Source organism: Daphnia pulex, chromosome 6, assembly GCF_021134715.1.
Source record: "Daphnia pulex isolate KAP4 chromosome 6, ASM2113471v1".
Classification (NCBI taxonomy): domain Eukaryota; kingdom Metazoa; phylum Arthropoda; class Branchiopoda; order Diplostraca; family Daphniidae; genus Daphnia; species Daphnia pulex.
The window spans coordinates 3,849,491-3,862,737 of NC_060022.1; the positions used below are offsets into that span (position 1 = coordinate 3,849,491).

A 13,247-nucleotide genomic window follows, 5' to 3' on the forward strand; every position below is an offset into this window, starting at 1 on the left:
GTCATGTGTCTATACAACAATCGATTATTGATGTATACTTAAATGATGTGGTTGGTGGGGTCAATTTAGATATACATACCTTCTCACTGGACGGTCTTGGAAGTCTTGCGGAATGGACTGGGCGATTACAGAAAAGAGCCACAGAGTCCCTTTTAGGTTACGTCATCTGCTCGGACTTGAATGGGGGAGTATCTAATAATTTGTCAGGGACGCATATCTCTCCCAGTTGGACTATTTATGGTAAATGTAGGTCTTGTAATGTAGAAAGGAACTGGAGCGTAATCTATGCGCATCTTTCGTCTTGGCTCTTACGTAACGAGTTTTTGAATAGGTGAATAGCGCATCCGCAGTTAAATAGAGAATACACACACATATAAATATGAACAGTTTCTGCTCTCTTGATGGATATATGTTGGTGAGTTCACTCATCTGGCTAATCCTCTCTTTCCTCTTCAGGTTTTGTATTTTGTACATATATGTAATCCTTAGTCGCGGGTCTTTCTGGCTCTGGTTGGGCAGAGAATGATTCGTCATGTCGGTCGGTTTTGGCTGGCTGAGGGGGAGAGCTAGTAGGTATCATTTACACATCAGTCTGCTGCTGCTGCTGATGTGATGACTTGGAACACACATCTTCTTCTTCTTTGGGTGAACTGGCCGACTTGTGCTGCTGTGGAAGAGTCGTCTGATTTGCGCGTCTTTGGCATTCATATTTGATGACCTCCGAGCACAGTCGCTTGTATATACATATCTCGCTTAATTCATCCACGTTCGTATAACCGGGCGGGCCAAATAGCCTATTAGTCGCCGCGTCCTCTGGTCTATACATATATACACAAGCGGAGAAGGGGAAAGATCTGATCGTCAATCCATCAGAGCGGAAGAGTTTTCAATTTCCAACCGTGGATGTTTTGCTGTTGCTGCTGGATATGGAGTGGGGGGGCCAATCGCCTTACACACATTTGATGATGTAAGCCTTTCGGGGGTTTGCTGATGCCGAAAGCTGCTCGTCACATCTCAACAGAGTCTCTCCCGTCCGCCTGCTGGCCTTTCGCTCTTGTTACAGGCCCAGGCATCGTTTCGCGCGTTGATAATAATAATAAATGTATCGCGGGCGGGATCCAAAGATGTCTGCGTGTGTGTAGGAAATCATTTAATTTCTGCGCCTCCCTGAACAATTCATTTGCATTATAAGCCTATATATCGCCTCTGCCTAGGCCGTGATGATGAAATTTCAGCTTGGCTATAATGTACACGCAAGTCTACAAGGCCATGAAATCACGTTTGCCATCAGCCAAAAGGCTCTCTCCGCGCAGTTATTATAGAGACGAACAAATATACAGGTATATAGAGCGCCTTTATATCATCAATCAAAGGCAGGTCTAGATGTGCTGAGAAACACATAATTAATATTGCACTGCTGACGGTGTACTATATAGGCTACGTGTGTGTGTGTATAGGTGATGTAAGTGGAGCCGATATACTTGATGACTTGCGGTGAGAGTATATAAATGGACGGCGCCAGAGAGTATTGCCGACGAGAGTCTAAATACACAGCACCCAAGTCTTTTTCTATACATGTAACCAAACGAAAGAAAAAGAGAAATAGATCTATATCAATCGTTGTACAAGAAATTTGGGGAGAGAGGCTATTTGCTCCGGCCATCGTGCAGTGCTGGATGGGAAAGTCTGCAGATGTTGAACCTATCCAGGAGCAAAAGAGCGAAATGATGACTGGTTTTATGTGCAACATCACACGCAGCCGGCCACAGCACAGCAGCGGCACGCTCGGCCTATTCACAGTGTGCTGGCCGGCACAGTTGAAATCTGGCCCCCCCTTTGTCTGCATCACACAATGGCGTCGGGATGGAATTGAAAAGTCCAGTCTCGAATATAACCGACACTGCGCATCCTTCGTAATATAATGAAATAAAGAAACGAAAAGTGAACTAGACTCAAATCAACTTTTGGAATAATAGCAATTCTACAATGCACTTGTTAATAGTCAAAGGAGCTTATAATTATTCCATTGGGGTAAATAAAATAAAGAACTTTTGATCGTCAGTGTAATGGTCATGATGTCCAACGGGGTCGTCATGGCAGCAGTCAGGAGAGTGGCAGCAGTAAGCTACATAACTTGCTTGCTTGGCTGCGGGATGCTGTGTAGCTTTTGGGAGGGGCCAGAGGGGCGTGGTCGTGAGCGACCGGAAGAAGAAGGACAAGGGAGATGCCAACCAGCTTATATACACACACACACACACTACATAGAGAGAAGCAAAGAGGTGAGAAGCTGAGCCGGCAGCGCGGATTGGCTCGGTCGCCGCAGTCGTCCACCGCCAACTCCCGCCAACACCCGCCCCGTGTCTATACCTCCTTCCGACTCCCGAAACTGTTGCGGCCAAGAGTCGACCAATCCCGGCTTCCCAGCCCCAAATTTCGGGACTATTTCCTTTGTCGACCCCCCCTCCCCCCCATTATTGTGTTGAACGTATTTGCAACAGTGGGTATATATTGCGCCAGACTTTAATTACATCACAAAATATCAAAATCATCTGTACTTTTAATTTGATCGTACATTAACGAAATTTGATTCATTTCTGTCGATATTCGTCCAGTTCTCAATTGGAACGAAATTCTATGGAACAACAGTTGATGTTAAGTAGACGTATTGGATATTCCTTAACGACGGTATGCGGAAGGAAGTTGTAAACTACGTCGTAATAAATGTAGTAGCTCCACTACTTGTTTCGTGTCGTTTGGAATTGCATTTGATATGGCAGGATTAGTTAGCGCGTATTAACAAGATCCCGCGAGCAACATCTGCGGGAAATCAACATATGTATAAACTACACACGGAGGAGGCTATTCGGTGATGTGTGTGTGTGAGTATGCATATATAATAGGCCTATTAGAGACGAAAACGCTGCTGCATGGCCATGTTGTTGCTCATAATTCACTCAACCGCTTTGGCCCGGCAGATCGGCTTTGAACTTTTAGGCAACGACACACAGCACATCACTATAAACTAACATTTAGCGCAGCAGCAAACTTGGAGTATTAGGGTTGCAGCTCTATAGCTCCCAGTGTTTCGTCTATTACAGCATTAGACCTACATATCTATCAGTCTCTGAAAGAGTAGATAATAAGGTCGTTGCATATTTAGCATTCGAATGCATAGGACCTATCCACAGCAGCAGTCGAGACTCTTCTCTCTGTCAAAAGACGAAACAGAGACAAAAAGGCGATTGGCAAAAATTGTCCAACCATTTCCAAACGGCAAAAGGCTTTTCTCTACACATGCAAGAGAGATAGGATCTATCCGACATGTTCGATCGCGCACTCATGGCCCTTGTGATATGCCTTTTATACACGTCCCTCATCTTCTTCTATACATGTGAATATAGTAGTAACATCCCCCTCCACTTTATAGTCCTGTGTAGCCTATTATACACACAGTTTGATCCGGCGACCACACCCTGTGCTGCTGCGTGTCTATTGTACATACACCCATCAAGAGGCTTATATTAACCACAACTGGCGATGGCGGGCGAGACTCGGGTGTAATCCGCACGGTGTGACACTATACTACTACACTCTGATCTGATCACGGTCGAGTTGCTCTCCCATATACACACATCATGTATACATCTACTTATTGGCCGTAGAGAAACACTGTATCACGTGCGGATGTAATATTCCGGACTGCGTAAAAATGTTTATTTGCCTCTTCTTCTTCTTCGCCTTTTCACTTGCGGACACGATATCCGGCTGACGTGACACGGAGGGGAGTCGTCGTCACTCTTTCGATCTTTTTTATTCCCCTGGCCCTTATCTTTCTGCCCATTTGGGGCTGCTGGATGCCTGGCCGCGTGGGAAAACGGTCACCTGTCCGGCAGCTCACTCGCTCCGTTGATGGGGCTCGTCGCTTCTCAATAGGCCATCACTATAAAGCCTTCTCTCTTTTTTACATTTGTTTTCTCCCCACTTTTTTTTTTCTGTCTGTCTTTGTCGTCGTCGCCCAGGAGCGAGCCTGGGCAATCTTGGTGGAGAAATGACAGCGTAATATCTTCTCTAGGACGCGCGCTTCGCTTGGCAAATGCCCACACATCAAAACGGCGTATTACATGGATCCAGCAGCCGTGTTCGGCGGATAGGCTTCCGAGAATCAGTTTGTCCGGCTGCTGCTGATGCTGCCCAGTGTACAGTGTTTCCTTGTTGATGGCTCTGACATGTCAGTAAGTATGTATCGTAGACAGCGCAGCTTAAAGCCATACACATATACGCTATGGAGTTGGAGCAGCAAATAATATAGACTCTATAGTAGACCTATGCCAAGTCTGGACATGTTTTGATATAATGCCCGGGTATCATCATCTGTCATCACATGAAATTTATGTGAAGAATTACAGATATAACCTATACACAGTTAATATTTTTTAAATAGGCTTTATTTTCTTTGAGAATAACCCAGAGGATTGACCACGAGTTTGTCTTTTGTTTCATTCATCTTCCTGGTATGAATAGACTGTCGGTCGAATGTCGTGAAATTCCACAGATAAAAGAGATTTGTCGTGGAAATCCTCAGTGACCTTGTAGGTTGAATCTTATCTTGTAATCTTCATACAATGGGAATGTTGTAGTGAATGAAGTAGAGCATTAAATTTGGCAACATTGAGTCAAAATTAAGTCGCTTAAAATAAGTTCTCTGATCACGAATCTGCTCTGGCCATTAATGTTTGCTTGAGTATTCTTCAGGGAAACAGTTTAATTTGACAGGTGTAAAATGTCAGTCGCATCTACTGAGGTATAATGATTTTCACTTAATTTAATCTGAAAAGTTTTCTATGTTTTATACTGTCTTTAATGGCTGAATTGTCCATCAAGTTGAGTGTAATTACGGATGTAATTATCGGTTTCAGTTTTAGGGTCTTGCTTGGTAAGATAAACTTTGATCATACCATTTGCATATTTATTAGAAAATTTGCGTACCTTTCCTCCACCCGATCTGTTTTCTCGTTTTCGAAAAAAAACCAAGAGGTGGGGGCAGCATTTTTATTTTGCATAGCTTTCTCGGAAAAGGGGGTTGAGAAACTTGCAGTGCAACATATCAGTCAAGTTGGTTTGCTCATAGTTCACTGTCACTACTGAAAGTGCTGGTTGACAATTTATTAGTGAGCGTGAAAATAGTTTAATCTTTTCTAGTATTTCAAATTTCGCAGTCAGGTGTTTGCGAGTGAATTCACAACAAAAATACAACCGAGAATAAATTAAGTTGCTCTTTGCATTCGTTGGAGAATCGGCGACATGGATCCGTCAGGTGAACAAAATATTTCATCGACTTTTTCTACAAAATGGCGAGGTGAAAACGTCCCCACTGCAGTTCCTTCTTCAATGTTTAGACAAAATCAGTAAGCCCAAAAAATTTATTCTTGGTTTAATTTTATTCGATATGGGTGTCATTACTGTTAGAATTTTCCTGTAATTCCCGTATGCTGACTCTTTGAACATGTTCTTCAGAAACAAAAAGCTCCACGCACTGGCTGAAATATGCCAAAGTTATAACGCCAGTTGACACTGGTGAAAGTTTGTCGACTCGCAAACCCACGTTATGTTGATTTCGCCACTTCTCTCGTCCCCCTCTCATCTAATTGCGTAATTTTTTAATTCTATCGCGGAATAACTATTATATCAGTTACTATAGTTTCATGTCTTTTGATACAATTTTTCAGCCATCAGGATCGATCCTGTTACAAAACGAGTAACTTGTGCGTTTACCTTCTTGTGTCCCTGAACAATAGGCAACTATTTCAATGCAATTTCCTTTCTTTTCCTCAATTGCCATTCACAGCTTACGATTATTCCGCGGTGGGTTTCAGCCGCGTTTTATAGTCGTCCACGATCGATAAATTACCAGGCTGTGTATAGCTGTAGCGTGATACCGTGCCATTATTAAGTCTACAAGAAACCAGTGAAACTATCTACATAACAGATTTAAGTAATGCAGAGTAGATACTGTATGTATACAATTTACACAATGGTGTGGCGTTATGTTGTCATGCCGAACATAACTGTAATTGTATTCCGTCAAAGAGCTATTCTATAGGTCGTGTTTCTGTCAGTATACAACTTCATTCGGCATATACTTTGCGATTAGCCTTTGCAGATAAATAAATAGGGTGTTTATTCTTAATTGAATAAAATAGCTGCATCATCAAAGGTTTTTGGGTAAACCAATGTTCCATATTTTATAGAACAATCATCTAACAAACTAATTCAATTTCTTTTGCGAGAGAAAAATTATCAGCTATCCAGATCGAGATATCCGATTGAAATGTCGAATGACCTACTTCCTCAATCCCCGTTCAAATCAATATCAACTAAGTTGGATTCTCAAGTTGCCAAGTCCGCGATTATTTTGTGGGGCACAATGTATGCAGCGCAAGTTTGCGTCAATCGTCCAGGAAGAAAAACACGTGTGCATAGATATATATATACCTGGGCATGTCCAAACAGAAAACCCTAGATTATAGAGTCCGCGTTCGTTTGATCGATTTCAATCCCATCTGCTGAACAATGCGCCCTCCCACCCCCAGCCCAGTCATGATATCCTGTCACTGAAAATGAGCGAACTCTCTTTTCTCTTGTCATGCAAACGCACGGCACGGTCGATTGAGCAGCACATCACAGCCATCATAACCTGCACCTCTTAATAGCCCCATGATTTATGCACATCAAGACTTTGAGCTCGTTATATAAGAGTCCAGCAGAGTTGATGACGAGAGGGTGGAGACGGGCTCGGTCAATCAACAATCTGCCGGTGGTAAAAAAAAAAATTTCCTGGACAGAAGTTTCTAGAAGAACTAACCCCGCGGCCCGACGACCGTTGTTGTTGATGGTTTCGTCAAAACGATGGCGTGACTCACGCTGCGAATCTGATGGAAAACATATCCAGTCGTCCACCTGGATATGGATGTGGGCACCCATTGCTCTTTATTTTTGCCATTCAAGTTTTGTTTTCGTCTTTTTATACGTATACATATAGTTGTGTTTGTTGTTTTTGTTTCTGTGTATGTTTGACTGGCCTCAAGTGACCAACCCAAGGGCTTGTTTTTATCATAGATGGATATAATCGACCCTACACGCAACATCAACCCTATATGGCCGCCTAGGCCTATACTATACACAGGGTGGTTATATCATGACGAGAAACAGTGTAGCCTCAGCGGAATAACCCATCCGTGATAACCAAAGTCGACCGGAGTCTTCCGCCCCTCAATATTTTTCATCGCCGACGTTTGACTGCCCCCGACGCTGCTGGACGCCTTTTTTTTTCGGTTGCCATGACGCTGCTGTATCAATTAGCATGACAAAACAAGCGCTCAAATCCCCCCCTATAGGCTAGATATCGTTCCGACTTCTTTGATGCCCCTCTACTCCGGCTCTGGAAATTCGGTCAGTTTGCATTGTGCACTTGACCAGGTAACAACGCCGGTAAAACCCCGAGCGCCCTTGGACTTGTTTTTTTTTAATTCCCCGGGATATAATTGTGCGGGGTTTTATTGGAGACGGCCAGCCGGAAAATGGGGACCCGAAGTGATAGCGGAGGAGGAGCTTACACCACCCCAACCGAATGGAAATTGTGGAATCAAACCAAGGTAAAGATATTTTGTCCCCCCGTCATTTTAGAACCAAAGTTTTAATTGTCTGATTCATTATTCAATCAGTTGAGCCAAAGCCAATTTGAGCGGCTCACGGCCGAACGTCTGGATGCCGAGAGCAAGAGACTGCGAGATGATGTCGGGACAAGGGTCACGTCAAGTCGCCGAGAGGTATAAACACGTCATGAATAAAAACCAAGCTTTTTAAAAAATGATATTAATAATGAGCTTTGATCTACGTCGACAGGTCAGCCAACAATTCTCGACGAGGATTAGAGATCTGCAATATTGGTCGACCAATTTGGAATCCAAAACGTCGGAAGTTGGCACGGAAATCGACGCACTTTTGCAATGCCAGGCCCAGTTACAGCGGATGCATCACGCTTGTGGAGGTACGTCATTATTTATCTGACCTATTTCTAGTATAAATTTTGATGAGACACAGACGAGCGTTATTGATTCAACTGAATATGGGGGTGCAGCTGGTTATCGTTATACTTTCTTTTCTATAGACCCGATCGCCGTTGTGGAACAATGTTTGCAACTGCGCGAGCGTCGCTCTCACGTCGACCGATGTCTGGACGAGGTTCAAAGTTCCCTGCACGATGAACTGCGGACTCTACGCCAAGGTGAAATGGTCCTCGGCAGAACGGTCATTGAAGCGGCCGAGCAGATCAGACTATTGCGGAGCGCCAAGTACCAGCTGGATCGAGATCTGGCAGATAAAGGCAAAGCCAGCGAAATTGATTCAACGACTGTCGGTTTGGCCGACTCTGTCGTGGGCGATGGCCGCACTCCGAGGTTATACGTACATGTTTAAAGAAAATGTCAGAATTTAAAAATGATAACGATCATTTCCGTCATCAGATTGCTGTCCGATCTAGTCCATTCCAGCCAAGTTAACGCCACGGTCCATTTCCCTTGGAGCACTCCTGGTGCGGATTTGGGTGGAAACGACCGCAACGCCGGAGCCATAACCAAAGCCAACAGGTTTGAAATTAAAAAAAAAAATAATAATCGCTGTGCTAAACGGTAAAAGTTGATTGCGCAATTGTTTTACATTCGCTAAAAAAGACAAACGACGCCGACCGAGTGGCAGAGTTTTACCGAGAGGAATATCCAAGAAGCTTCTGAACAAGTTCACCGCTCGCTGCAGTTGCGAGTGACGGCCATGTCCGTCATGCAGGATATTATTCGTGACACACGTTCGCACGCCAACCAGGTAGATCAACTTTTCCACGACGTCATCGACAGGACGAGGAAAGCCCTCGGTGCGCTGAAATCAGAGCACAGCGCCGTCTGTCAGCAAATCCAAGAGACGGAAGAGACGGCCTCTGGATTGCGCGCCGCCATTGGCGCACAGGACGCTCCACTCGGCAGCGCTATCCAACAGCTGGCCAGAAGAACTGCCCGCCCTAACGTCGAATTCTGTCGGTAAGTTTCTTTTTAACAAATTGAACATTCGCAATCGACGGATTATTTAATAGCCGTTTCCCATTACAGTGACAGCGTCCAGAATTGTCTAGAAACGCGAGTGGACGTCGTCAGAACTTCATTACGTCAACTTCAAGAAAAACTCAGTCAGGTAAGTCACCAAGCAACTTTCCCAAAAAATGTATTCAGTTAACAATAATATAGACACAAATGATGGGTCAAAATAATATCGATTTGATCTTTTCGTGAAAAACAAAACAAAAGGCCGATGCTTCGTTGCGTCGTTTACGTCAGTCGAAATTCGATCTGGAACAGGAGATTGCCGTCAAGGAAGCAACCCTGAGGATCGATGCCGAACATTGCATGAACGCGTTGCGTAGGAATATGGTCCTCCCGCAACCCTGAAACATTAGCTCATCTAATAGTATGATTTCACCTTTAACACTTTTTCTCACTTGTTGTCCATTCTGTCATCAATTTCTTTCCCTCTGACTGACACACTAAAGAATACACGGCACGTGCAAAAATTATCCATGACCATATTTTACGTGAACCTGGCTCTCAAACGGTTCTAACAATAACACGAACAAGGGTGCGATAGGCATCAACAGTAACACAAGCCTGTATATCGACTTTCCCTAATTCTCTTAGCGATTTTGATTTTAAAAACCAATCAACAGAGAAAAAAACGGTGCATGCAAATTAAACGTAACAACGAGGTAAATGAATAACTGTGATGTTCACCCAATCAATGACAACGCAACCGCTTCGTCGTCTGGATACTCGGCTCTCTTCTCGGCATTGGGAACGTAGCGACGACCGTCAAAACTTTCAAAGTGCAGGCCAATATCTGCGTGGTTGATGACAACACCCTCAGGATGCAGTTCCAGATCGTCTGAAACAGGAAATTTAGATTGATTAATAAAGATGAATTTAAATACCCTCAGTTGCGTATGAAATAACCTTCTGCCACATAGCCAGCGTTTCCGTCCTCGGTCAAAACGTAATAGAACGGTTGATCTCTACCACGTATCAAGTTTCGGGTCATCCGGCTTACCCACTCATCAGTTGCTTGACATTTTGCATCCCAAGACACAATGACGCAAGTATACATTGTTCGCAATAGTTCTCCACTGAAGCAGCAGTAATTCATGACGAGGCCGACGGCAAATCTCATGGATGCTGGCCGATGGCATGCTACTCTCTATAAAAAGAAAATAAAAACAAACATTAAACACAACATCGTAGAATTTGTGAAATGGAAATGTTCCTCACGTTCGTTGTTTGAAACTGCTGTTCACTCAACTTCGTTGTGCATTTAGTCAAAGTAATTTGACGGACACGTTCCCAATGGCCAGGCTCAAAGTCAACTCTAGTCCATTCATCATTGAATCCCCGAGACTAACAAACAAAAATAATGAAAAGAATCAGATTCTGTTTTTTTTTTTTTTCTTGATTGAATACTATTCAATTAAAATAGTTCATACCTGTAAAAGTTTAATGGCATCTTCTAGATAAATTCCAAGAAAGGCGGCCAACTCGGCATAGGCGACAACCGAAGGAGTTTGACCGGGAGAAATGACACAAGCCAAACGGGAAAAGTGCAGTTGGTTCCGCAATCGTTGGTCATCACGTCGGTTATCCTGCCTATCTCCGTGACCTCTAGAGCATTGGATCAGATTGTTGACCATCCGCTGGAACACTTGTTCGGCCGGAACGGCTGCGTAGGCTTCACGACGAATATTCTGACGAGGTTGACCGATCATAGCAGGGCAAGAACGAGGCTGATGCGAAGCTCCTTGGTTGAAAGCATCAATGAATGTGTAACTATCAGCAGCCTCCCGTCTTCAAAAATGAATGGAATGGTGAAATCGGAAAGATATTCAGTTTATGAATGTTAATTACTCCGGGTATTCACGCCATCTTAATAGAAAATGTTGAGGAAAAGACACAGGTTCGCACAGGATTCCCATTCTTTTAGCAACTTCATGATAGATGATGCACAGAGTTATGGGAATGCCTTTTCTTGTTTCAAGTACCTTTGCAAAATGAATCCATGGGTTATAAATATAGGTTACAAATAAAATAGCTTAATTTACCTTATCAATGTAGGAATTTTCATGTGCGTAGTAATTTTCTGTGTTGCCTTTAAAACCCATCTCTTCATACAAAACTTGATTGACATAATTCAAGACTTGCCTAACAGTTCTTCGATTTTCAGGATCTAAGACAATACCATTTATATGAACCAGCTGTTTCGCTCTAAGAACAATATTGTCCAAGATTTTCTCAACTTCTTGTAAACTAGTCAAATGTTCTTGTTCGATCTGGCCCCATTGAGCAATCAGCACAGCACCTTCCAATAAAGATTTCTCTGAATTCGGTCTTGACATCAAATTTAACCACATGCTCTGTATTCTCTGGCTTCTTAAATACTGGAGCACTTTACGGGCATAATTTTTAGATGTTAAATTTTCATTCCTGAAAAGAGAATGGAATATTTATGGTATTTGTTATGATTATTATTGCTGTTGACAGATTGTACTTACACTTTACTTGTTTGATGATGGATTATTTTTGTAAGTTCATCTTCAATGAACAATACAGAAGAAACAGAAGATATTATGGGATAGTTATGGGAAATGAGGTAATCCATCAATTCATGTGGTGGTTGGCCAACTGGGTAACACACAGATGAAAAACCTTCTAAAGAATCTTTAACATTCTTAACCACTTTGAATCTCAAAACGACCATATCAAACCAAAGGATGTCACTGGTCTCTTTTAGTTCTGAATATAATTTTGTCCACCTGTATATAGAACACAGAAAATGTGATGTCAGGCAATAAATAACTAAAATAGAAAAAGAGGCTTTCACATACCTTTCTTTGAATTTTCGTCGCCATAAGTCATTCGAGTCTCGTACTAGATTATGCAATCGATGACAGGTACTCATAATACTGATCAAAGTTTTGATGTCAATGCTGCTATACAAAAAAATCTGATGCAAGACTTCATTTGAAAAAGACACTAGTTCCATTTTAAGTTTATTAACTAGACTTTGATTAAATAATAACAATTATTTTCTTGATGCCAATTTTTAAGCGCATGAATGAAAAACTGTGCGACGTATCGTTCATGTGTTTACATTTGTAGTCAGCTGTTATTGTGTCTATTTGGTAGTTGCCAGATCTGCGTAACTGCTAACGATGAAAAGGAAAGTATTTTCATAGTATTTTTTTTCTTTTCTCACCTTTCTTCTGTTTTTCAAGTTTGCTAGATAAAAACGGGTCAGAATCGACATAAAAATAGAAAGTTCTCATCAGATAAAAAAAAGCTTCAACGTCTATATTAGTTTCGGAACCACAATATACGAATCAACAGATTGCATTTCATTGTTTGATAATTAAAGCATGGATTAAAGTCTACAATGAGATTTTAGTTAGTATTACCATGTGAAAAAATTTTGTTTTGATTCCCTAGAAACTTCAAAGCACTCCTAAGTCCTACATAGAACTAGAATTGCACATTAGGAAAGTTGGCTTCACGAATCACGAGAAGGAATCTCGTTTGTTGGGAGTCCGCCGCAATCGTGAGCGAAACGGCACAAATTTATTGCCTAATTCAACGACCTTCCTTTTTGTCTATCATAACGGAAAGGAGTTACAAGATGGGCTTGGCTAACTTTGAGAAAATCGTTCCATCATCATACGCATTACGCACCGGTTATATGTGACTGTACGTCTAGCGCAGCTCACCGCGTGTTAAGGGCAAAACAATTTCCAGGGAGTTGAGGAGAACACCTTTAAAAAAAAAAATTTCAGCTGTCGAATATTGTGACTATTGTTCGGGCATTAATATATCATATAGAAAGTCGCCATTTATTACTTTGCCAAAATTGCAAAATCTTCCATGAATAGCCGAGTGCCAAGCGCTTTTGAGTTTATCACGTAACGAACGCTTGATTCTTGAATAGTGTCGGCTTGTCTTTTGCACTTTCATTTTCAAAGAGCTCAGTAGTTCAAATCTTTTTGCCATTTATGATTACCTGAAGGGATCATTTGGCTTACATTCAACTAAGATGACATCACGATTTCGGGGAACTCGGTGACCTTCGTCGGGAGAATCCTGCCGGATGCACTCAGCGGCGCAGTGTTG

General features: G+C 42.4%; 2 protein-coding genes across 2 annotated transcripts; one reads left to right on the forward strand and one right to left on the reverse strand.

Annotated features, from left to right (window-relative positions):
- The first annotated feature begins 5,151 nt into the window (after positions 1 to 5,151).
- On the forward strand, positions 5,152 to 9,494 carry LOC124195836 (tektin-1-like). The gene is made up of 9 exons (XM_046590434.1): positions 5,152 to 5,405; positions 7,117 to 7,652; positions 7,722 to 7,826; positions 7,903 to 8,047; positions 8,168 to 8,456; positions 8,523 to 8,645; positions 8,730 to 9,089; positions 9,159 to 9,240; positions 9,354 to 9,494. Exons 2-9 carry the CDS (start codon positions 7,578 to 7,580, stop codon positions 9,492 to 9,494), a joined length of 1,320 nt encoding a protein of 439 aa, XP_046446390.1. The 5' UTR covers positions 5,152 to 5,405; positions 7,117 to 7,577.
- LOC124195835 (F-box only protein 21-like) lies at positions 9,255 to 12,602 on the reverse strand. The gene is made up of 8 exons (XM_046590433.1): positions 11,972 to 12,602; positions 11,639 to 11,899; positions 11,189 to 11,570; positions 10,995 to 11,128; positions 10,577 to 10,934; positions 10,365 to 10,490; positions 10,053 to 10,293; positions 9,255 to 9,984 (listed from the first exon to the last, which is right to left on the reverse strand). Exons 1-8 carry the CDS (start codon positions 12,127 to 12,129, stop codon positions 9,830 to 9,832), a joined length of 1,815 nt encoding a protein of 604 aa, XP_046446389.1. The 5' UTR covers positions 12,130 to 12,602; the 3' UTR covers positions 9,255 to 9,829.
- Positions 12,603 to 13,247: the final 645 nt, after the last annotated feature.

Coding starts and splice junctions, on each gene's coding strand:
- LOC124195836 (XM_046590434.1), top strand. CDS start 7,578: ATGGGGACCCGAAGTGATAGCGGAGGAGGAGCTTACACCACCCCAACC. Junction 8,457..8,522: donor GGCGATGGCCGCACTCCGAG/GTTATACGTACA, acceptor TTCCGTCATCAG/ATTGCTGTCCGATCTAGTCC. Junction 9,090..9,158: donor CCTAACGTCGAATTCTGTCG/GTAAGTTTCTTT, acceptor TTCCCATTACAG/TGACAGCGTCCAGAATTGTC.
- LOC124195835 (XM_046590433.1), bottom strand. CDS start 12,129: ATGGAACTAGTGTCTTTTTCAAATGAAGTCTTGCATCAGATTTTTTTG. Junction 11,129..11,188: donor AAAATTCCTACATTGATAAG/GTAAATTAAGCT, acceptor CATTTTGCAAAG/GTACTTGAAACAAGAAAAGG. Junction 10,294..10,364: donor AGCAGTTTCAAACAACGAAC/GTGAGGAACATT, acceptor TTCTTTTTATAG/AGAGTAGCATGCCATCGGCC.